Source organism: Oreochromis aureus, linkage group 18, assembly GCF_013358895.1.
Source record: "Oreochromis aureus strain Israel breed Guangdong linkage group 18, ZZ_aureus, whole genome shotgun sequence".
Taxonomy (NCBI): domain Eukaryota; kingdom Metazoa; phylum Chordata; class Actinopteri; order Cichliformes; family Cichlidae; genus Oreochromis; species Oreochromis aureus.
In genome coordinates, this window is record NC_052959.1 from 28,331,962 (window position 1) to 28,358,459 (window position 26,498).

The 26,498-nt window shown below is 38.2% G+C and overlaps 1 protein-coding gene across 1 annotated transcript in view; it reads right to left on the reverse strand.

Annotated features, from left to right (window-relative positions):
• Window positions 1-22,532, reverse strand: part of LOC116331628 (integrin beta-1-like) — a 34,508-nt gene extending 11,976 nt beyond the window's left edge. Inside the window, exons 1-10 of the mRNA XM_031754367.2 lie at window positions 22,197-22,532; window positions 9,717-9,783; window positions 7,993-8,078; window positions 3,372-3,588; window positions 2,178-2,348; window positions 1,819-2,057; window positions 1,535-1,690; window positions 1,272-1,367; window positions 756-845; window positions 186-326 (exon numbers count right to left, since the gene is read on the reverse strand). Of these exons, the coding sequence (XP_031610227.2) occupies window positions 186-326; window positions 756-845; window positions 1,272-1,367; window positions 1,535-1,690; window positions 1,819-2,057; window positions 2,178-2,348; window positions 3,372-3,588; window positions 7,993-8,078; window positions 9,717-9,783 (1,263 nt within the window). The 5' untranslated portion in view covers window positions 22,197-22,532. The remainder of the gene's footprint in view (window positions 1-185; window positions 327-755; window positions 846-1,271; window positions 1,368-1,534; window positions 1,691-1,818; window positions 2,058-2,177; window positions 2,349-3,371; window positions 3,589-7,992; window positions 8,079-9,716; window positions 9,784-22,196) is intronic.
• Between the last annotated feature and the right edge of the window lie 3,966 nt (window positions 22,533-26,498).

Sequence of the window (26,498 nt, forward strand, 5' to 3'; positions counted from 1 at the left end):
ATGCAATTAAGGTAACTGTTTTTTTTGTATGATTGTCACATTTAAATGTTTCAGATCATCAAATAAATGCATTTTATTCAACACATTCTTCCCAGAGTACCTAAACTCTTTCTTTCTCCTAGATATAATTTTTGTTTTGCTTGTTTTACACTTAACACATGGAGACCAAGCCTGGCTCCTATTACCTCGTCGCCAATGGAGATATTAGTGCACTTCCTGCCGTTGTCCTCTGTTCCTTGCACACCGTTTTTACAGAAGGCTTTGTACGAGATAGAAACGCCCTCGGGCAGCTTGCTGTTCTCCAGAATCACCTCAGATGACAAAGACTGCAAAAAAGAAAAACATAAGAATCAAACATTTATTAAACTTTGTCTCTCAACAGATGAGTAGCAGCTTATAACCAACGTAAGTAATAATTAATTCCTCATAATTAATGTGTATTTTTGGGAGTGGCAAACTAAGGCATATCTGTCACTTGGGTTTGTTTATGATGGAAGAGGGAAAGTATTCATACACACAGGTGAAGAGGAAAGCACCGGTCATCAGTTTCTCAAATTTGGCGGATTATTTGCGTTGAATTTCTCTGTATGTGACCTCTTATGTTTATGTTACATTTCCCTGTAATCTTTACGTGCTCAGAGATGAAGATGACATATACCTGGCTATGTATACATGAGAAATAACTCAATGCTAAATCAATCCCCGATCATCAGGGAGAGTCGAAGATCATGTGATGATGCGGCAGTTCAACTTACATTGTAGGCATCAATGATGAGTTTGATGACATTACTGGAGTTGGAGGAAAGCGTGCCGACAGCTGATTTGGGGATAAGATTTTTCAACTCCTGTAAGAGAAACGAGAGTCAAAAGAAAGAATTAATTTTACATGAATCATATCCTGATGATTACATTAAAAAAATTAGAGCTGATCTATAGCTAGATGATATCCCTAACCAAATTGTGAAATACAGTGCTGGAAAGTTAATACATTTTGCACATCATTTTCCTGCATTGAGAAATTCCTTGAAAGCAGAAAGCTAAAGCAACAGCGTTGCGATTCCTTTTTTGACCTTGTTTTGTTAACTGAGGTATCATTTTCTGAAATATAATGGACATTTTTAAAAAATAAGATAATAGATTTCATGTCTGAAAACAACATTATATAATAAAAAAAATAAATATTGATAGACATATATACATAACAATATAGCAGTGTGGGTTCTGCTTGTATAAAAAAAGTCTCTCCTTCAAACACAATGCGCAAAGGTTACCTGGTAAACAGGCTGAAACTCCTCAGTTACAGCAAAGATGGTCTGAATGTTGTGATCGCTCAACTTCTGGACCAGGTGAGCAATAGAGGGATAGTCCTGTTAAACATACAAAAACTATTAACTAAGAATCATGTGAAGATACGATTAATGATCAGACGATAAAACTGAGACCATTATTAAAAAAGGTGAACATATAACAGCTCTCATTCTCAGTCAGCTTTCCCTGGATTTACTGTTAGTGTTAAAGATATGATGGTACATACGTAGTAGTGGCTCATACTGTACACGTCGTTTTCCAGGTGACACTTCCCATCGTTGGGGAGGACGATGCCGCCCAGCTTGCCGTCCCCAGCGAAGTGGAAACCAGCATCAGTGGAAAACACCAGCAGACGAGTCACGTTCCTCCAGCCAATTTGCTCCTGGGATCAAAACAAGAAGATATCCTTATTTATCTTAATTATTCTTATTTATATTCTATGCATTTTGAAGGCACAGAAGAATGGAGAAAAAAAACAAAAAAAACAAGCTTAAATAATAAAACGCTCACCTCACAGACTGCCACCTGCATGATGGCATCAAACCCCCCTTCTGGAGAGTCCAGGTTTCCTGAGATCTGCTGTTTACTGACCAGCTCGTTAAACTTCTCTCCGTTGCTGGTGAGCTTCAGGACGTTCTTGTAGCTGAAGGGGCTCGTACAGTTCTCGTTGTTGGAACAGGGGTTGATTAGCCTGGCGGGTGTGGTGCTGATGTAAGGCATGACCGTTTTCTCCACAAAGGAGCCAAAACCTTAAGGCGAAACAAAAAAGGAGAGCATTTCTTAACTTGGGATTATAAACTCATTTGGAAGGCTGAGGGTTTTCTGCTGTTTTGAAGGACATTTATTGGGTTTCATGTTTTTAACCGTACCTATCCTGAAGTCTGATGTGATCTCCTGCATTTCCCTCCTGAGGTCAGTGCCAAGGTTCTTCAGATTTTCCAAATCATCTTTCATGGAGAACGAGAGGTCCATAAGGTAATATAAGTCGATGGGGTAATCCTCAGCACGCTTGAATTTCAGGTCAAAAGTCTGTGGCTCACCTTAAAGGCAAAAACAGAGCATTGTTAGTTATTAGACTAACGACAAGGTTCCTGTTTTTATTGGAAAACCAGAGTTACACTTAAATACAAAAGGGTTGGAAACTGAAGATCATTTAAGGGGAGTGGTCGCAAATTCTTTTTACCATCTGTAGTTTGCATCATGCCAGCTTCTTCAAACTGATAAAATTATTAAAATAATTCTTGTAAATTCTGATCTTTTCCAGTCCACCAGCTTTAAAGTGGCTAAAGGTGAGACTGACACAAATATAATGGCTTCTAAATTTAAACTGCTTTGACCACATTATACCAACTATGAACCATCAATATATTTACTCCAAATAAAAATTTCCTTTTGTTTTGACCTGACAAGAGTTTCAGCAAACTGCCAAAGCATCAAAAGTTCAGGCTATATTGAAAGCCTTTTTAACATAACACAACCTGTTAATCTCTAATTACGTTACGGTATTTACACAGCTGTGACGTGTAAAAGAAATTAAACCAGGATATCAGAATCAAAATACTCTATTGATCCCTAGGGGAAATTATGTATATTTACATCTATATTCCTCTGGTTGAAAAAGTCTTCAAGGTGACTTCTAGCTCTGTGACCTCACCAAACTTTGGGCTCAGTTGCTAGTTTCTAGACCTGAGCCTTCATAGTACAGCGGTTTATGCATTTGCCTAAGAAGCAAAAGATTTAAAGTTTGATCCCAGAAGCAGACACAAGAGGATGCATTAGGAAGGGCATCTGGCTTTAAATTTTGCCACATTAATCATGCGGTAGCTTATGGTCACCACTATTATCCAGGGAATGTTCACTGGCTATTGATTTGCTAATCACAAATGTTAGCCCATGAGTTTGCTGTGTCCTTGGTTTCACAGTCAGACCCGCCATCACTCATCACATCTGGTTTGAAAATACCAAGATGTCATCAGTGAAAACACTGAAGTCGATGCTCCGTAACAGCTAGCTAATAAATGTAAAAATGGTCAGGAAAATAGCATCAGCATACGCCTACTTACCAGATCTGAGCGTCACTTTGAGTTTCTGAGGCTGTATCTGTGTGATCTCCTCAGGCTTGAGTTTTATGTTCCCATCCTTGTTGCGAATGGTGACACTTTTGTTCTGGACGACATCAGTTCTGCCGCGGGGGTTCTCAATATTGTTGCAGTTTTTCTTCTTCAGGTAGTTCACATCATCACAGCGGGCTGATTTGGACTCACCCTCTGAGAGGAACGTCTGCAAAAAGAAGAAAAGACCATTAGAGAATTACTCCAAATGCTTTTCCCACAACAGACCGGGATAATTTTCTTCAAATTCTTCTGGACTGCGTTTTCTTTTTGGGTTCTATTGTGAAAGGAAAACCACGCTGCTGCAATAACCTAATCAGTGAAAGAATGAATAATAATACATCCTTGTATGTGGCAGAAGACCAGGATTCAGAATTCAAAAATCCTGGTCCTCACAAAGAAGGTCTTGAATAGTCAGGCCCCATCTTATCTTAATGACCTTATAGTACCATATCACCCCATTAGAGCACTTCGCTCTCAGACTGCAGGCTTACTTGTTGTTCCTAGAGTATTTAAAAGAAGAACGAGAGCCTTCAGTTTTCAGGCCTTTCTTCCGTGGAACCAGCTTCCAGTTTGGATTCGGGAAACAGACACTATCTCAACTTTTAAGATTAGGCTTAAAACTTTTCTTTTTGCCAAAGCATATAGTTAGGGCTGGATCAGGTGAATCTGAATCCTCCCTTAGTTATGCTGCAATAGGTGTAGGCTGCTGGGGGATTCCTATGGCTACGTCTACACTGATCCGGGTAAATTTGAAAACTGTTTTCGTCTAAAAATGCTACATGTCCACACTAGCATTTTCAATCGTTTCCGAACAGTTGTTCATCCACACTGAAACGACTGAAACGCTTACGTTCCTGTATTGCGCATGCGTGAAATGTAAGACAATTCAACCTGCGTCATTTCTGTCTGCCGTTTATTTACTTTCCGGCTCTTTGAAACGTTGCGACAAAATGTTGAGGAAAAGCACCAATATTTTTTTAAATGGACTAACAATGAGGTGGAGTTGTTGCTGCGATTAACACAAAAGTACAAAGTTGCAAAAGCGAGTGAGAATTAAAGAATTTGAATAAAAGCTATCTGGAGCATGTACAAACTGATATTAATCTTCAATAGGGCTGTCAAAACTGAGAGCAAACAAAACAACAGCTGTATAATGCCCTCCGCCATCTTAGTTTAATTGGTCCCATCACTACATCATATGACTAAAATGCATCATCGTTTCCGAAAGCCTGCAGTTAAGCTGTCCACACTGTGATGCGAAAACTGCGTTTTCAAATGTATCCACTTTGGAGAGCTTTTCAAAATGTTCCGTTTTCCTTGACCAAAAACGCCGTCTCAGGGTGGACAGAAGGCCAAACTGGGGAGAAAAATAAGCGTTTTCAAATGAAAATGTATTAGTGTGGACATGGCCTATGATGCACTGAGTATTTCTTCATTAGTCCCCTTTCTCACTCACTATGTGTTAATAGACCTCTCTGCATTGAATCATCCTTGTTATTAATCTCTGGCTCTCTTCCACAGCGTGTCTATTATCCCGTCTTCCTTCTCTCACCCCAACCGGGTGAGGCAGATGGCCCCGCCCCTCACTGAGTCTGGTTCTGCCGGAGGTTTCTTCCTGTTAAAAGGGAGTTTTTCCTTCCCACTGTGGCCAAAGTGCATTCTCATAGGGGGTCATATGATTGTTGGGGTTTTTCTCTTAAATGTATTGTTGTAGGGTCTACCTTACAATATGAAGCGCCTTGGAGCTAAGGGAAACTAAACTGAACTGAGTTTCACAGTTATATATTATCTTGGTGTGAATAAACATGCCACATAGCAGGGCTGTGCAGTATCATGTCGTTTGTATAGTAGTAATACTATCATGACATAAAATATATCGCTATAGCAATGTCACACATTCATGTTCCCTACAGTTTGCAACATGGTGGAGAAGTTGGGCTTGAAGAAGCTGGTTCAAAAGTTCGACCCAAGGTAGAAAATATCGGTCTGTTTTTATTCAACATGTGTGAAGGGAGGACTTTTAGTAACACGAAGGTAAGCCTGTCTAATGCTATGGGTAGTAGTGAATGTTAAAAATTAGAAAATTACCACAAAGAAAATGAAGTGATAATATATACATGAGAATTTTCCCCCCGATTATATAATTTTGAGGCTACATGTCACACTCTTGCTCACAGCTTTTACCATTTCAGACCCTTCAAATTAAGGATTTTTTTCCCCTTTTTTTCTTTCACTGAATTTGTTTAATTTCTTTACCTTTTTTTTTTTCGACAAAGCTACTTCCTTAATTCATGCATCTTATCAGCCTAACAAAATTAAGTAATTTGATCTTTGAAGACGAACAGTGTATTTTTAAGTTTAAAATCTAATTTTCCAAAATTAGGCTTAGTGTCTTTCATTTCTCTACCAGGCTTCAATCCACCATCGAGCAACTTATATTCTGGAGCCTCAATGTCAGTGTTTTTAATGACACTGATTTAAATGCGTCACTTTACAAGTAAAAAAGGTTATAGACTCATTCAGTCATTTTAGCTAATAAACATACTAATGTTTGGAGCATGAGTGCCGAGACAATGAACCCAGTCAAAACGAAAATAGCGCTTTGACTCAGTTATTTCCAAAACCTCATGACATGGAGAACACCTCTTTTTCTTCTTGCCTGCATCTAGCTGCACATAATCTGATGAGATGCATTATAGAGATACACCAAGAGGGCAGGGTGAACACAGACAATATACAGAAGAGCAGGCAACATGCAGGGACAATTCAGTCACATGGAAATTAATGTATAATGTTCTAAAGCAGAGTTACTTTGCGGGAGAGCGTTTCTTCTAAAGAGAGATCTCTTTAGGTGCTCCAAACGACTTCACTAAACTACAAACTGAAGTCGAGTCCTGATTTCATAATCTCAGGGGTGGATATCAGCAGGCTGATAGAGAGCAGCAGACATGATTTAACAGGAATGCAGTTGTCTTGGCACATGACAAGAACACAAGCATTTAACCCTGAGATGGTTTCAACAGTTCACTAAAAGGCTCACCTTAACTATAACACGGTTTTCCTTAAGTTGGCCCACCACCATCCTCTCCAATAAAACTCAGCATTTCCATCTAATCAATTTAATTTTTTCCCTGTTTCAGTGTTTTTATTCTGTGCAGAACAAAAGTGGACAGTTTAAGGGTTGTTCTTCTTCCGTGTTTGAAATGTGGTGCAGGTTAAAGCCTGTTTGTGTTACCTGGGCGGTTAAGCTGCATTACAGCTTAATCTTGCTCTTTTTGTCTTTAGTTTCTCTCTTTTTGCAATGAACATGTACAGAAATGTAAAATGTGCCATATACATGTGTATACATCTAAGGCTAACCAGGTGTAGGAATTTATTGATCTGTGTTCCCACAACCTTGTTTAAAGTGAACACGAGACCTTAAACAGGTATCAGTCAGTGTTTCCCCCCGTTTCATTTCAGATAAATTCACTTATTTTAAGAGTCTCTCACCTAAACATGGTTATAACCGTACACTGAAGTCCGGTGACAGTAGAAGTGGAATTTACAGGCATGTTCATACATAAATGCTATTTGGTTTTAAGAGAATCAGGTCAGTATGTTTTCCACGGTTATCCGTTCTCACAAGTAGCGCAAAGCAGGAAATAGTCTGCTTCAGAGGTATTTGGAATAATGGAAATGCTCTGTATCCTCTGATAAGGCGAGGGAGCTGCTTGGACAGAGCATGCAGAAGGCAGGAAATGCCCACCCACTCTAATACCACTGAGACTTTATACTAGGGAACTAGCAGGTTAAAGATTGGCCCATGTCAAATGGGACCTCTGTGCCACTGAGGGGCAGAAAGTACAGCTCCTGATGCCCCACTCTCTGTCTAGTGTACCAACTTAAATATATGCTGGATTATAAATCCATTTTTTGTTGCAATCGAAGTAACTGTAATCAAAACTTCTACTTGCTCATGTTAACTTCACTGACACAGCATAAAAAGAACTTCGTTTGTTACTGTGCATAAATGTTTAATTCCAACTGAGTGTTTTTGGTCTTTTCCTCATGCTTGCTCAGTGCATTTCAACCACAGCAAGAAAATCCGCCTTAGGTACACTAAACATCTAATTAAGCAGCTTCATCCTGACCAAGTTTCCAGTGAAGAAGCAGCAGCAGGAGCAGCACTGCTGTTTACAATTAATGGACCAACTGTGGTTTACTTGCCATTGGGTGAAAAACAAAATAGGACAAGTCTCTAATCTCTTAACTCCTGAGTACTTATACTGCTTACAGGATGAGAACAGATTATATGCACACATTCATATAAACAACAAAGGTGAAAGTTAATTTAATTAAATGGATTTTATGGCATTTTGTCACTTAAACCATTTTGTTTGTTTTGAATTGAAGAATGACTCTAGTGTTGTACTCCTATTTAATAATGGTGACAATGACAGATATTACAGTTTTCATCACTGTGCGCAGCTCAAGGAAACTGAAACTTTCCTCACTGATAAAGAGCTCTCTGATAGTTTTCACTCATGTGATAAAATAGCTTTGACACAGCTTTGCTGATCCAACTCACTTCATCTGTGCACCATCCACAGATCTCGGAGACCTGGATGCATTCCCCACACGACTGCGCGTTTGCCTTGATGCATATGCTTCCATCTGAAAGAGACGACACAAGCTCCTTTTAGCCAAGATGATACAGTCTTTTCCATTAGCTCACTAACTCAAAGCAGCTTTTGGCTGGAAAGCACCCCCCCCAATCCCTCCTCCTCCCTTCCTCCCTCCCCAGAAAACTGAGTCATGCTGGGAAACGCTCCAGACAACTCACCAAGTAATGACCTAACCCCATAAAACAAAAAACTCCAACTGTTGGCCAAAAGGACTAACAGTCATAAAACTATGAATGAAGATTTGAAAGGGAAAAAGGATGAGAACAAGCCAGTGTGAAAACTTTTCTATCACTATCATTCATAATGTGTGTCAAGAGCAAAAGAAAAGAAAGAAAAACAAAGTGTAACAATAAATCATTTCTACTTCTGGAACTATTTGGTGGTTCTTGGGTGGTCTGTGTACTTTACTGACCTCTGTAAGACTTCTTACAGGGCAGTTTTCATGGAAAAAAGAAGTACATACTCATAGGCTAGTACTTCTGGGCTTGATGCTAATTGTTTAAGAAAAGACGATTATTTTTTAAAACCCAGTCAGATGTCAGATCAAGAATAGCAGAAACAAAGTAAAAGAGTCAAAAATAAAAATCAGATATAGATTGATAAGGCAGTGATAAAGTGGAAAGAGATTCTGTGCCAGTGGGAGTGGTCAAGTGAGCTAGAAGTTCTGGGTTTTGCAGTAGTTAAACTCTACAAACCTAATACAGAGATGCTCCATGAGGAGGAGAGGAAGCCAGTCATAATACAGAAGATTTTTATGACAAAAGACCACATGCACACTTAACACCTTCCTTATGTGCAAACCACCAAGCCAGGAAATTCTGCCTTCTACCAAATATGTATATTTTGAGACTTGGTTACTTAACTAAGCAACTGGAATAAATTATCAACAGCACACCAAGAGAAAGGCTAAACCATTGCATACGTCCCAGCAGGGGTGACTTTTGTGGCTTCCAAAAAATACCTTATCCTACGGAAATCTATTAAGTCAAAAACATTAAATCCATTTTGCGTATTTTATGTCATTCTAAATGTCAGAAACAAAGACTATTCAGGGTCTTGGCTAAGTGGTGTGCACGCCAGGTCAGATTCGCCTCCTACTCGTCACCTTTAGTTTCAAATCACCAAAACACAATGGGACATCAGAAACTGGTGGATGACATCTCTGTGGCTAGGCCCATGTTTTATATTGTCAATGCATGTGACGATAACACCTCTGAAGATGAGTCTGCAAACAGTGCCTCATGTTCACACTTTGTAATTATGAAATTTATGTCACGCAGGCCTAAAGAAACCCTCACATACTCGTGGAACAGGCTTCACTCTGCTTGTTATATTGTGTGAGTGCTTGTGTTTTTTAAAAGATTGCAAAAGCCTACATGTGGCCTTGTATCTCGGTTTTGCTGCATGTAACAGCTGTTGCTACATCAGCGGACTTTGACCTGTTTAGTTCCCTGAAACAGGTTCCAGAGAGAAACAGTTCAACATTCTTAGGATGAAAAAAAATATTAGTAAATTAGTGCTCTCATGGCTGTACTGCAGAGGGATGAAAATACCTTGTGCAGTAGGTTAGATTATAATTAATAGTTAAGATAAGAAAAGGAGCAAAACGGGAACTTTAACTTCCTACCTTGCTGTGCCCAGCTGCCACTGAGGGCTGCTGATAATGCTGCTATTAAAAGTAACCTCAGGTCCATCTGTAAAATAAACAGAAAACAAAACAGGTCACTGATAGATGACATTAAAACATCTACATTGAACACATTTTTTTCAAAAACAGTGCACAACAGCTGCACATGCTGAAACGGCTTTACAATCATACTGAATTCTAAGAGAGCAAAGAGAAAGAGGAAGGTGCTGGCATATATGCTGTTGTGGTTGTGGAGGTTGAATGTGGCACGAAAAAAAAACCTTTTAAAGACATTCAAACACACTGAGATCTGAAACTTGTGCGGCCTCCAATACAGGAAGATGGCTTTCTTTTAAAAACATACCAGGTTTCAGTTTTTAATTTCATTACAGCTGCACATCATACACATAAATTATCTAATTTAGGTTTAACTAAGTTGACACTTTATTGTTTAATAAAATGTAATTTTTAGTTCAGCTTTATTAGTTTGAAAAACTTGGAGTAAATATTACAACACAAACTTGGACTCACGGGGGTCAAATGTCTAAAAACACAGAATTAACAGGCTTTAAGTCTTGATCATGACAGTCTTTTAATGTCTATCTCATCATATGTTGTTGAGCTTCTGTCTTCACCATGAGATGAAAGCAGCAGCAGGGAGGAGCCATTCCCATTTTGAAAATCCTAAATAAGGAGAGCTGATTCACCCACACTCAGCTGGCCTCAGCTGCCAGCTCATCATCACTTCCATGGATCAACATACGTGCTTCCTGACTGTATCAGGCAGACTGTGTTTGGATGCTTTTAGGCCAACTCAGGGACACTAATGAAATTCGACAAAAGTAGGAAGATAGAACAAGACTGAAGTGTTCTCTTAGGCTTTACTGTCTAAGTATCTCATAATGACTTAAACAGAAAACATGTAATGACTCTAGCAGGCATGACGAAATTTCAAGCTACCCATACCAGAGAATGTAAACTAGGAAGGAATAACTTGTGGTTGACAGATGCCTTTCTACCACATTGTGTACTAACCACACAGCAAAAGCGGTGGGAAAAAGAAAAAAAAAGCAGAACTGAGATGATCAAGATTTTCTTTAAGTTTAGTACCTCATACTCATACTGTGAACCCAGGCATCAGATTAGCAAACTATAATTAGCTAGTGTGAAATACGTAACTCCTCCCAATTTAAATTAGACAACTGTATATACAAGATATAGAAACTATAAGACACTAAATAAACATTAGTATTCATTTAGAAGTATTTAAAAAGCTTGTAGTTAACATCATGAAATCAAGAAAAGGTGTGAATGTGCATTTATAAAGAAAAGAGAAACATGACGTGCAGAGAATCCTACTGCACTCTAATTAGTCTCCTTAACAATTTAGTGACAGATTTTAAGAATGTAACCACTAAAAACTGACCATCTGATTACACCGCTGGAGTAAAAGCATGCCTGCAAGAAAAGCTTTGAATCACACAATGTGACATGCAAGAAGATAAAAGAGCCTCTAACTGTTGCGTGCAACTTAGTTTTATTTCTTCTTGTCTGTTTATTAGTTTTGTCATTTTTGTTTAAAATAAATAAATAATATGTATATCAGAAAACCCCACCCATACCAGAAAACAAAGAGTTAAGGGTGTCCACATGGATGTCCGTTCCCATATTTGGTGAGGCTGTTTCATACCGCCTCCTGAATCTGTGCCGTTATCAAATCTCCAGTGACACACTTCTTGACTGTCTGCCCAATCCTCAAACTCACAAACCAATTTTCAGTGTTTTACTCACAGTAAGATAACAGTAAGGAAATAGTCTCTGTTTAAAGGAAATCCAATCATTGTGACTCAAAATAGTCTGGTCATTAGTTTGTTTGGATAGTGTTAGGATAATAGGCAAGGGACAAAAGTCCATTCATATGACCCAAGAAATAGAAAGGTCACTTAACACTTATGTAAGACAAGTTTTGATATGAAAGATGCATGTATGTATGTTTGCTGTTGTGCAGTGGGTCAGAGAGCACAGGAAACCACAAAATAACCACTTCCTATTATATCAGAAATACTGACTGACTTAAAGCAAGTTTCTCATTTAAAAATAAGAACATGTATTTCCTTCGGGATTAATAAAGTATTTCTGATTCTGATTTCTGTAAAAAAACAAACAAACAATGCACTGCAGTGTGACTTTTTTTATTTTAAAAAATCTTTGCAGTCACAAACAACAGATTATAGCTCACTCTTTCAGTTGATCAGTAAACAATCTCTCTTCAGAGTTACAACCAACTAAAACTCGGACACAAACAAGACTGTGTGGCAAGACGGACAAAATGTTTCAACATGAAACACATCCAGCAGGATGTGAAGACTCTGGGCTCCACCCCGACATTTCTGAAGGCCAACTCTGTCGACTACAAATTACAGAGAGATGACAGATTTGAAGGCACTCAATGCCTCCTTTTGTCAAAGGCATTGGTATTTGTGGTGCTAATCTTTGGGCATGACATGGCTTACACATCTCTCCTGAAGGAAATATTATTCTGAACTCTCGACTCATTTGGTCTTTCCTTAATTATACATTTATGTCTTAGTTATCTACATTAAATTTAAGAGCAAGAGCAAGCAGCAGAGAGCTACAGCCTGCTAAGCGACAGGTTCACCTACAAAAAGGAACAAAAGTTTCCTTCCACCTAGATCACTAGGAGACTTAAAGACCCTTTGAGCTAATGACAACAGTGTAGGATACATTAACTTAATTTAACATAGCCTTTGCATTTATTAACAAGCTAGCGGGCTTTAAATATCCAGACAGACAACTTACTGCTTAGTTTGAATTATTTAGAAACAGCTGTTACTTAACAATTTTATTTGAACCAGTGTCTGACTGTTGGATGGGAAAGGCTCTTACTTGTTCAATAGTATTGATAGAACATTAACATGTGCAGCTCCCACCCTGTAAAGTTGCAGCTGATAAGAACTGATAGCTTCGAGCTAAACAGTGTGAAGGCTTAATTTTGTAACAGACTGTGGACTAAGCAGCTTCTCACAACTGTGAAACATGACAGAAGGCCAACTGGCATAGGAGCATATCCTAAATACAAGTTTGAACACTGATCACTATGACAATATTTGGCATTTCAAAGGATTTGTGTTAGTGGTAACCTCAAAAAAACAGGTCAGAAAAGTCTCATCTGCTACAGAAGATCCAGTTAAGGGGTAACATGCTTTAAATTACATGATGATTATGAAAAAAAAAAAAGCTGCAGATGAGTCTATCAAAAGATAAATGAGGGACCTTTCATATGCTATAACTTCTTTTGATCAGCCACTCATCGCACATGGTTATATGGTCCTTCAAGTTTACCCAAAATGCACTTTTTGAAGTTTTCGCTGGTAATTTAACCCAAAACAACTTAAACCTTGAGGGTTCCAATGCTGGCTTCTGCTACTCTACATTACTGACATTAAACTGGTAAAGTTTTACTACTGAAACTAAAATATATTCTAAGATAGTGATCCTCGGTGATTGTTTATAGAAAAACAAAAGATGACTTGGCTTTAGACTGTGACATTTGGAGTGGGTATACAGCTGATTTGGTTGCTGGTTTCAACTTTACTGAATTTAACAATGTTCATTTTGTAAATTATGGTCCACATTAGTAGATAGTCGAGTTTTTAAAAATAGATATATTTTCATGAGATATAAGATGTGACAATATGGATCGATATAATCGTTATAACTATACTTGTGGAGCCGTAAGTTTGCCTCTTATCCATTTTTGGAAAGTGAACAATTCTCCTTACCCCATAGCTTGACAAGATGGATCTCCGTGTTACGCGGATTGCCCCATTTGAGCGAGTGGGTAACGAGCTATATAACGCCATGCACGGCCTGAAATCCTTTCATTCTCTCAAAAGTTGACCGCGCGCGCATTATGTATGAATTCTGGTTGTGCTTGATGACCGCGAACAGTTTTTCATGTGCTAGAGCGGCTCAGCAATCTGTCAAAAATGTTTCAGTACGACTTTGGTGAGCTACGGAGCTGCACCGCTTGATGGATTGTCGGAGCATTACGGCTACCGTAGTGCTGCCTCGCGGAGTGATACGTACTGTGCTTCAACGTAATATTACCGAATTGTGTGTGTATAAGGACCATAAATGGCACCTGTTAAGAGACATGGTTAAGAGGATTTCAAACTGCAGGCTGTCAGTCATGCAGTAGAACTTGGGAGCAGCTGTGAAATCTGTCTCTTTGTTATTATGCTTAGCATCTTTTAGTTTACATTTGAACAATTGTGAGCTTTTTGTTATGCACAAAAACAACATTGTGTTCTTTTATTTATGGATCATTATTATTTAATGAACGCTGATAATTTATTAGAGTAAATTTTTCATGTGCATCTACGCTGTATGTTAATAAAAGTGCCTGTTTGACATCTGGGACACAGCTTTGACTAAACTCTCTTTTTGTTCTTACCTTATGGCACAAAAGAAAATAAATATCGAGATATATATAAGTATATCGCCATCCAGCTAAAAATATCATCGCCCAGCTCTAGTCCACATTAGAGTCAGAAATGAGGATGAAGCTGGATCAAAATCAACCAATTTCTTTATGTAGGAAAAACATTCAGTGAAAGGATATGTTTTGAGGTGGGTCTATATTGTGATTAGGAAGTTGCTCTCTCTTTGTTTCCCATTTATATCTATCCCATGGATCAGATTTGAAAGGAAAGTGGTAAACAACCCCAACCCCTTAGGGACCTCATTTAACCAATGGAAAGCACAGTGTAGCAACTGTAATTGTGTCAAATTACAGTGGCTACACCCATATTATATATATACAATCCAAAGTTGCAATTACACTCATCATCAGGGAATCTGCAGCATATTTCCCCCATTTACTTATCAGATTATCTGCATGATCTTTGAAAAAGTGGTAAACATTTGATTTATTCTTCTATTTAAATTCCCTAAATACTCACAACACTGTAATATATAACAAAGAAATGTATTTATTAATTTAATCCTTAATCCAGCTCTGCCTGATTATTTATTTAGTAATCATATGACTGTTGTACAATAACGTGCCGTGTATTAGCAGCAAGTTCTGATTTAATTCATATTGTGATGCACACAGATTAGTCTGTACCATATGTGAGTTAAAGGAGTTGGTCTTCTACACGCCATGCTGCTTCCTTGCCTCACACTGTTGGCAAGTACTGATTAAAAATATCATAATTAATGAAAAATTAATAAATCTGTCACAAATACAAGTGATAACACAACTGTGACAGTTAACTTCCCATTTAAAACCTGCTCTGAATCACCACACTGGAACACGGGACAGACCTGCGAGCCTAATGTTTACAAGAACATGAATAAACTGTGGCTAATCATGACTTTGTATGGTCACGCTGATGGAGACAGCACAAGTTCTGCATTGGTGCTGCATTGTAGTGTCACACTTTTTCATAACAATTCAGCTCCTGCTGATAATAACCAGCACAGCTCTTACCAGTACAACTGCAGTAACTGGGATGTTATATGGTCAGGCATTTCTTAAATAAGTGCTCACATCCAAATGCTACCTTTCAATATCAATAGCCTTACGCTGAATTTCAACAGGCACTGTAGTACTTTTACTAGGAAATGTCGCCATGAATCAATATCAAGAGACTTAGATTTGGCAGCCATTCCTCTGAAACACAGAGGCTATTATTTATTTATTGACAGGAAATTAACAGGGAACCATTGTGCAAACACAGTTTTCTTAAGATAAGTGGGTTACAGGAGAACCCACATGAACTACTGAGATGAAAAATCACCTAGACCCCTAACCTCTGCATCACTATCTACAACTGATCGTAAGAAGTTGATTGTGTTCCTCTGGGTGTAGCATTTTCAGGAGAAAGGTTTCGTCACTCTTCTTCTGATCACCTGGATGAGTCACTTTGACTGAAAACGCTACGGCCGGATGAACAGACTCAACTTTTTCAGATTTCCTCACCTGAATGACTGAGCATGCATCAAGATACCAACAACTTCCATAACTGTCTCAGATTTTACAATGCCACGAGGCCCAATAGTCAGCACCGTCCGTCTTCCTCTGACAGGAAGCTTTAAACAAACAGACAACAACCAGCACAGGCCTACAGTCTGATGAAGAAACTGGAGTGTCATATGTAGCACCTGAACTATGCAATGTGTAACCACATTCAAAAATATCTCATGTTGTTGGCAACATGAGCCACACTTGCTAAACCAATCCGACACTGTCTGTGCAAAGTTAAGTATAATGCAAAGTGCAAATCCTTTCAGCAATATTTATAAAGCAATTTGATTAATGAAAAATCAGAGTCCATCCTAGGTCGTCTTAGCACATTTGGGCCACATCTAAATAAGGAAAAAGACTGTGTTATGTGACTTGACAGAAGTTTGTTCATTTTCTCTTATTTTTAGGTACTTTATAAACAAAACTACTTTAAGGTACTGTAAATACACCCCACTCATAACAACCTGTTCAAAAATCACAGTGATTTTCTGATTTTTTATTTGTATTTATTTATTTATTTATTTTCTGTCTTGATTAAACAACCAGTAAATCATTCATCAGGACCAATCCCAGTTATGGCCCAAAAGGAACTACTCTGGTCCCAGAACCTGGAAATAAATATAGATTTTTTGAACTTGAGGTATTTTGTATAATTACCAGCAAGTAGCTTTGTGCAACATGTTAAATTTTCTAACCATTAGTTCAACAACTGGCAGAAGCAAATATAATCATTCAACCCTACCAGCAAAACATAGCACGCTAACAGAAGTTGTGTCATTTTCCATGGATTAGTTGGATAGCCATAAAAAAAAGTTTTTTCCAACAACTGCTGAGAAAAGTCGACTGAAACTCAATCCTCCACAGCACCTTTTACTACGATCTGCTGCCTGACATCAGCCCCGAGGCGTTTTGATTCAATTTGCAATCAGACGCCTTAGGGACCAGACCCCACTCTCTGTGATAAAAATTCACTGTGAATTTTTTTTTGTCCTGCAGAAAATCGACTCCTCTCTTATTTTCGCTTACATTACACACTATCATTCCAGTAACTGCATTTCAGAAAGGAAAACAGAACATCATATATTAATTGATAATTTAAGATTCGCAGGGAGAACAGGACTGTAGCGGTTAGCAAGACAAACAAGGGTTCGATTCCTGTCTCCATAGTCTCGCTTTCACTCAAAGTAGAAAGATGTGTTAGGTTAACTGGTGATTCCACATTTGCTTTAGGTTTAAATGTGAATGTCACTAATTGCCCATCTCTCTGCATTAGTGTGGAATAACCTACCTGCCCAGAATGTACCCTACCTCTCACTCTCTGATAGCTAGGACAGGCTCAAGGCTCCCTCCAAGCAAAATGGTTCAAATCTAAGACAGCAAGCTGTTAGTTAAGCATTTTATTCCCCCCTATGTAAACTGAAAGCAAACAAACCCCAAGTTTGGGGCAACACAATTACATCTGATATCTCTGACTTAAAACAATGCTGGGATTTTCTCAGGCAGGGTAAGCATGAGAAACACAAGAAGTAAACAAGGAAGTTTTGACTCAGACTCTGCAGATGTGTGTCATCAAGTGTTACACAAAGTCTGAGGAGAGAGACCTCCCCTTTTAAAATGGAATTTAAAGTTGATGCCTGACAACTCCTCTAGGAAAAAACGTCCCATAAATTGTTAGGCTGATATGTGGAAATGAAAGAGTTGCTCTGATTCAAAGTAAAACACGTCGACAAGTGGAGCCTAAAAACCTGCTGTCCTGACTCCTCTGTGACTTGCCTGTCAATACAAATATGAACAGTTAAGCCCCGGTGTGGTGAAAAGGTAAAGGAAGCACATCTGTTAGTATTTAGTATTCCATAATAAGGTCTATGTTTAGATTGTGGATGACCACAGTCCAAAACAATAATGACTGGCTGTGTTTATGGTATTTTAAAGCTAAATCGTGTTTCTTTTAAAAAAGTGTTATGTGATAAACAAGAAAAATAGAAGCATGACATGATCTAAAAGCCTACGTCTACTTTGCACCTCCCCCCATGTCAATCTCAAATGTATTCAGAACACCTGCAAAAAGTTTCCTGCCAAATAGGTTCTGCTGACGTGCAGCTTCCTCGACTTCCTCAGGCTGAAAATAAAATAAATAAAAAGAACGAAACAAATGGTTGTCTAGACAACACTCTACCCACACGGGCTGAATAATCTTCGCAGTTCTTTAGCCCATGATTTAAACAACACAAAGTCATACATATAAATGGAAATTATCTAAAAGAATAAGCACCAATTCTGAATAAAAACATATCACTTTATGCCAACAATTTGCCTTTGTGCATGCCAATATTTAACGTGGAAAATGTTTCGTGACTCTTGCTGGTTTCTCATTGGTTTCTGGTTTCATGTGAACTGAGGTTAGCCACTTGGTTTCTTGTTGGCTTACTTCATTTTAAATGTGCATCACAGTACTAGACACTGAATATTGTGAACTTTTTGCTGTGACAATTTCCAAAACTAATCTACTATATTAAATTTATTTTTGCTCTTCACCTTTGTCCCTTTTACTGTTATTCTTTCTGAAGTCTGATCTCATGCAGTGTAGATACCTGTGGTCAGATGCACAGTAAGACCTTGAACACTTTCATTTTTCCCCATCATTATTAGACAATATTATAACCATTTCTTTTCCAATACACAAACAATCCCCAATATCATATGTTACATTTAATAAATGGGCTCCTACCTGAAACCAGGGCTTTTAATAATGATTATTTAATTAATCTTTCAGTTATTTTCTCTATTAAATGTTATCAAACATCTAAATTTTCACAAGAAGTTTCTAAATCCAAACATCTATAAATTGCTTCTTTTGTACAATCACCAGTAAAAAAGATTGAGTTTCTATACTTTAAGCAGAAAATCATCACCAAGGCTTTTTGGGATAGAGGTGGTGTTTATGTATGCAGTTATCTATGTGCACCTGAAAGGAGATGCAATTGTGTGTTCTTAAATTAAATGTGGACAAACTTCAGCAGCACCATATTTGACTGCAACTGTGACCTCAGCATGGCAGCACCAACTTTCAAAAATCTAACCTAGTTTGATTTCTCTAGCGCAAGCTGTTGCTTTAAACACCATCTTTAAAAGTTCCACATTTGCCCTAAACATTGTTGACATTTTTTCGTGCCTTGTTTTAATGTACGTTTATTCATTATGTAACGGATATCATGTAATCCCAGAATATGGGCCTTAAAAACCTGACAGCTACTGTAGCAAGCACACTGGTGAAAGTGTGACTCTTCCAAATCTTTTCTGAGAAATATGCAAAGGGAAAGATGGTTTACAACACAAGTCCCCATTGTTCTTACAGAGTGGGTCATCTGGGAGTTCAGAGAGCGAGCCGAGCACCCCTCCCCCACAACCAAGCTCTGTTTGCCACCCGGTCCACATCTGCTGCTGAAAGTCACAGTCTACTCTTGGTTCATTAGGTCCCCAAACAACTCAGCGTGACTTTTCATCCTTGATCAAACCACACCCAGCCGCCGGTATTCTCATCCAACAGGCTGTTGAAGGATCAGGATGGGCACGTCCATTGTCAGAGCACAGTTGAAGGAAATGTGCCACTTGCAATTTCAGTGATTTCCTTGTAGGCACTTCCAAAAACATGTTCTACTTTCTAGTTGTTTTTTCTTTCATTGCTTATGCATAATTTCTGTACCTTTTTTTTCTGTTACAGAATCAGAAACCATCATCTGGCAACCAGCTGACTAGAAAAAAACAGTTGAAGGGAAGTTACTCTTTCCACCAACAACTGTTTAGCTGATGTCGAAATTGTCAAGAATGCAGATTGTAATCTTATACTGACCCCTTTATCAACAAAGTCAAAGTATCCGTTTTACCTAAACTATCTGTTGCAAAAAAAGAAGAAAAAAAGTTTAAGGTGAGGTTTGATTATTCTGACAAGCTTAAGCCTGTGAGATCTTGCTTTTAAAATCTAAAAAAAAAAAATGTGTGTAAATCCAACATATCCAGTGTCTGTTAGATATCCAGCCGTCATGAAATCTTACTCTGACAAAGATAAATCTATTGTTTTAGCTGAAAAATGTTTGTTTGGAGTTTTTTCAGGTATGAAAAAGATCCCCATCTCAGCCTTCCTCAGAGGGATGAGATAATGCATTCCATTTTAACAAACTCCAAATTTATGTCGTGGGAAACTATGTAAATTTCTCTTTCCCTTTACAGAGTTCACTCAGTCTGATCCCAAGTGACTTTGAGGACATTTTAACTGCTCAGTTGTCTTTTACATGCCAAAGCCAGAAAGGTTTTCCTTAAATAAAAACTGCATTAAGAATTTACTAATGCTGGATTTCATTAAACACTGTATAAATAAGTTAGCTGACTTATTTGCAAAGGCTTTGAAATTTTAAACTGCTCATGCTAAATGTTTGGTAAAGTAATTTTATCATTGTTTCCATCAATTACAGCAAGCCAGCGGTCTTTACATTTTTGGGGGAGGGGGGCTTTTCACCAAAAGAGAGGTTATTCTGGGAGATTTCTTTTACTCTGACTTATAACAGATTTTAATAAAGCCTGTTGTAACCAAAGAAAACCCTGATGATTCGCAGGGTTGTGTCTTCACATGTCTTGTTTTTCCCAGCCCAAAATTAATGAGGCAAACATTTTCACTTTAAAGTGAGAAACCAAGCAGCAAGTCCTTGTAGTTTAAGAGGCTGCAAATGGATTCATTTTGACCATAAAAGGATTACCCACCTGGTGATGTGCAATTACATTTCTATGGAGCTACAAGTCAAGTTACAGCATATGGTTACAGAAGGGTCTGTGGTAACACTATACCTGTGAGCATTGAGTTAATGCATGGGTACAAATCTACTGTAAAAATGGCCTCAGGTCCATCTACCATTTTCTTTCTGCACATCTGAAGTGTTATGAAACTTTTCTCCTCTTAGATGTGAGAACTGCCACATTTTACCACTGACTCAAGCCTCATAATATCTATGAAAGGATCATGATTATATCTCGTCAAACAAACACTCCCAGTTGCTTCGTCTTGCCGTCACTGGAGGTCCTGTAATCTGTGACTCACTTCTGACCAGTCAGAAGCAGGCTAAGGCACTGAGTAAGGTTAAATGACCCTCCAAAACTCCCCCGGATACTTGCAGGGCCTTGCCTAAATAGCACAACAATGTAACTAAGGAAGTGACTCACTGGTGCACATTTGGCTACAGTCTGCAGGCATGTCTGCAATTAACATGCCTGGTGAACATTATCTGTGCTCTACTGCTGTACAAGATCAAATACATATGTGTTTGTCACACCTCCATATGACACCGTAACCATGTCATTATAATGCTGTCTACAAGCCAAGACTGGTCAGTAATTAACACGAGTCACTTTATTCCCATGTCACTAAATTAGGCCTTAAAGCAACAACTAGGTGGCCACCGACTACTACTTCAACCAACTCAGCTTGTTCAGGGAAGACAAAACAGAGCACGAGGCTGCTATTCCTTTACAGGAAGATGCAAGCAAGACCAATCTTGTCCAACTGGAGTGCTGGCGTCAACATATCTGAATCACAGCTGTGGCCAAGGCTGAACAAGAGGTTCTTAAGAATCTGGTTAACCGAGCTGACCTAGATTTAAGACGTCCTGGTTCTTACTATATCCTCAACCACAGTTTACAGTCCATAATGCAGTCTAACCAAACCATAGTCCAGCTGTGGTCTCTTCAAGATATTCTTTACAAGTCTCCCAGGGTGGTGTGGGTCTACAAAAGGGAAGGTCTATTCTCAGGACATCAGACTAAACTAGAGGCTGTTTAGGACACAGTGGGGGTGGCTTTAAACTTTGAGCCAAATGACCACATTGTTTAGACAAACCAGGCAGTTTCTGATTGATAACTTGGGAATTAAAAGCAATTATTTTACAAATCTGATAACTTCACAACAGCACAATAACTACTACAAATTTGTATAACAAGAAGCCAAGTAAAAAACTGGAAAACAATTTAAGCCTCTGCTAAATATCTGATTTGATTCAACAGGATTACGCTTTGTTAGCAGCTCCCTTTTGAGGGACAAATCCCACTGTCCTCTCACAGTTTAGCCTCCCACACTGCCCTCTTTAGTAGTACAAAGCGGCTACTTTTTGGCCTACTTTCAGCACAAAGCTGAATTTGATATTAATCTTGAGATTTAGCTTTAAACAAGCCAACATTTCACATGCTACAGAGCTGAAAAAACAAAGAAACCAACACTGAACTGAAAACTAAACCGCTAGCTAGAGTTGCCGTTAATCCACACCCAAACTTTTTTTTAGCCTCTAGACACACATTCTTTGCTTCTCCCCCATCGTCATTGTGATTTCAGCCATGGCAGGCCGGTTAATGTGACAAATGTCGGTTGAAATAAAACCACTCACCTCAAGCTGATACCTTTGTGATGTCTGTGTAGATTTACAGTAACATTTGCTTCCAAAAAGTGTCCTCGTCAAACGGAATATAACCGGTAACTGAAGCGAAGACTAGCTACAACTGTTCCGAGGGTCCGCTTTGTTTTAGCTAATAAGCCGCACCGCTCGGACGTAACGTTAGCGATTAAAAACGGGCGGAGTTAACGTTTATTCATGTGAGCCTTCTCAGTAATAGATAAGGACCTTTGGGACACCCGCTCAACCAACACGTTACCGACGTGAATTTGGTGCCGCTGGGTTTTTTTCTGTGCCCCTACTTCATAAACCTCTTCTTATCTAGCTCCGCCTACACAGGAACAACTGCGGCACGCAGAGGCCAAACGAACAACCACACAGGAGAGAGCAGTGAACCCTTTTTCACCCTCGATGCGGTGAAAAGTCACTCGCACAATCTCGCAGGCTGTAGCCTTTGAAGTAAACAGTCATACACACACATATACACACCGTTCATACACTGTACAAGTAATTTACACTCAATGAATTATATTCAAAAGCAAATATCGTTCTTAAATTCCACATAAGAGACATGTTTTAGATTTTTGTTTGCTTGTTTTTCGCTTTTCATATGCCGAGCATTAAATATTTTCATGCTAATACCAGGGGCGTTTCGATGAATTTTTCAATGGGGTGGCACTGGGTGGACTAAGAACAAAACAGAAGAGCCCCACAGGAAATCTGAATATTTGAAAAAGAAATGAATACAGTGTAAACATTTTCTGTATAGAACATTGTGTGCAATATTTAGGCATGAAACACAATGAAAAGTGACACAATGCAATAGTTTAAACAATGTTTTGTAATTATAGTGTATTCATTCAACAGAATTATATACACAGTAAATTGCTTTATAACTTCTATTTCAGGCTACTTTGTTCTAGTTTTAGTACACCCTGGTTCTGATAGTGTATTCATTCAACAGAATTATATACACAGTAAGGTAAGTATTTCAGTTAGTAGTTCTGCACTATACTGTAAAGGTAAGTACTCAGTTATGGCGTTATTTTACAAAAAAGATTTAAAGAGCAAACACAGAATTTTATAGGCTCATGCAATATTTTTATTTGAAATGTAATCTAAACAAATCACAAGTGCTTGTATTAAGATACCTTCCACCAAACTATGTCAGTGGAACAACTAGGAAGTTCATCTGCTGAGGGTTTTTGTTTGTTTGTTTTTAGCTCTGCTGCACTTGGTTTCCCACATTCTTCACTTCCTCTGTGAACAGTTTAATGATTAAGTCATCTGTCACCTAGACCTATTTCCTGTAAAGAAAGAAAGAAAGAAAGAAAGAAAGAAAAAAAATGCCACCAGCTACTGTGCTTTAGTAGTCGTAGCAGTCTTATATTGGCTGACAATGGTGAGTATGTAACAGCTGATGCTGCCAGCTAGAAAATTGACTCATGAAGTCACCAGCTTTATTGCTGAGCTAGAAAATTGACTCATGAAAAGTCACCCAATCACCAGTAGTTTTTATTAAACATCTTGTCACCACTGTAAAAACACTCATCTTGCCATCAAATTAATAAGCCTTTGACAATCCATTCAGGAAGAGTTCACTTGATGCTCTATTTCAGTCTCTGATTCATATGTGGGGGGGAAAAAATCCAACATGACCACAGTCTTCTGTGATCTGTTTTTCTTGGCTTAATGGGGCACCACAGAGAAATGCAAAGAAAATTGACGATGTTTGCATTTGCTGAACCAGTCTGGAGGATTCATAGTAGCAGCATGAACACACTTACTTCATCCTTATATATATATGAGCAATGAAAACCAGAAGAAAACTACATCTAGAATCGTTCATTATTTGCATTGTACTAACTCTCATTTTAAAATGTCCTTATGATGCTTGCTACAGTGTAGCGGGTTGGTTTGCATGATAAGATGATAAGGATAATCAATTCTAACTCTTCTTACCCTTCCTCTTCTCCTCGCCCCTCTCTCTTTCCTCTGTCTCCCTACTTCCTTCCTCTCCCCTCGGCCTCCTCTTCTCCTCTTCCTCCTCTAAGCCTCCTGTATTGCTTAAAAAAGCTCTCAGTACCATCAACATTAGATGTCTAGCATAGATTTAAAATGCACTTGCACAAATAGAGTTGAAGTATTACTGGCCAGTTAAAGCCCTTAAGACCAAAAGACACATTTTAACCATATGGCATAACCATGTTCTATAATTTAGGCACTTTATTTGCATCACATCCATAGCCACTCTAGAATTATCCATTAAACTAACATAGATGTCATGTAGAATAACCAAGAGAAACCACACAGGCATGCAGGCTATACGGGTAAAGGCCACAGCAGGGGTTCAAACTCAGAACCTGCTTGCTGTGAGGCAAGTGCAAACCACAGAACAGTGTTACTCCAGAAAATGAAACTGCGGATACAAAAAACAGAGGGGTATGAGAAAGTGGTGAAGTGGGTCCGACTTGGGCAGGAAACCTAAGTTGAAACAAAGCCACAAACTCAAATTCACATGAAATCAGACTTAGCTGAGAAAGATGTGGTCATTTATGCAGGTCAGAAAACAAAAAACAGATAGAAAAAGTAATTTATTTTCAACATAAAAATATCAAACATGAATGGATCAGTTGTATGAGAACAGCAATGCATTTAGTTTTTGCATCTGGCATATGATCGTGTCACATATAGTATTAATAGAGGTCAATACTGCCTCTCTGTGGGCAAAACACAACATAGCAAAAGGATGCTTGAAATTACTGGGAAAAAACCAACATCCATCCATGAAATTGTTGTCTTTCTATAAACCAGTTCAGGATTTTGGCTGGAGTAGACCAGAGGCTCTTGAATACTGGTACCTAAATCATTCTGAAAACAGATTAGTTGCACAACATCATATGAATGTCATTATTTTATTTATAAGCCGAGGTTGAAAAAAAAGCAAAGTACAAATATTTAGCTAAAATTCAAAAAGAGAAGCAGCACAGTTCAGCTGGTCACAACTTGTAAACACTTGACAGTATTGTGACTTATTTCTATATATAAATGATTATAAGTTATTATTTTTCCCACACTGCACCACTACAACCAATCTAACGGTTCACCCACCTGCTGAATCTCAATTTACTGATTTTTCTGTTTAGGTGTGAAGGCAATGTCATTCGTCTGCAATGAAGGCAACAATAAATATTTAATTTTTTAGAATTCACATTGTTTTCCCTTCTTTTTTTCCACAAAAGTGGACGTCCAAGCTGAGTACATGAATTGGAATTCAAATTTAAGTTAAAACAAAGTTTCTATTTTCTTGTGTTAATATTGAATTATTACATTGAGATTCAGTCTACTTTGCACCAAAGTTGTTGGTAGAAATGTCCTCCAAAGAGCTTTTCAGTTTTATACTTTGAGTACATTTCACCGTCTTACTTTTTCCACTTTCACTTGAGTAAAGAAGCGTGGCACTTCAACTTCTACTAGAGTATTTTTTGTAACACGAGTATTTGTACTTCTACTTGTGACAAATTTGTGTACTTTTGCCAAAAGATAGTGATACATTGCTTTTTTTTTATTGTTCATAGAAAATACAATATGGCTAGATGTTTCTAAAATGAGATATCATTAAAGTCCCAGTTTGGAAAATACACACCAACTTTTTTCACTGTTTTATATTCTGCTATACTGCGTTCAAAAGGAACAACCTTTAGTTTGAAGGTGAACTTTCTTTGTTTCTAGTTTGCTCTGTGCTTTTTAAGATTTTCATTTTTGTACAAGCCGGATAATTGACAATCTTGAGCTTCAGTGTGCCAAACTGCATTACATGTCTTGAGCAATAATAAGACAGGCAAAGCAAAACTTACACATCATTTAGAGAGCGGTCTCACAGACCAACTTCAACAGCCTCAAATAAATTGTATCTTATACACAGACTGCTTTCAATTACTCTTACGGTTTTTGTCAGTTTATTTTATTTAAGATATTTTTTGTTGTTTTTAGTTAGTTTTTTGTTAAATAAACATTTTCATATTTTTGAGAGTTATGACAGTTTAATATTTGGTGAACACCAGTTTTGTGGTAATATAAAGTCAAATATAAAGCAAAGACTGCATATAAGACACAAACTTAGCCACTGGGTTGTCATTTGGACTATCAGCATCAGCATATCCTGATTTTCTCAAGCTGGACCGGACTAAAACCAGACTGTGCACTCATACAGTAGTAACTGGCCAATCATAAAGCATACCCCATTTTCTTTATCTTGATACTAGAGCATAAATTAAGAAGTTAGCATCATATTGT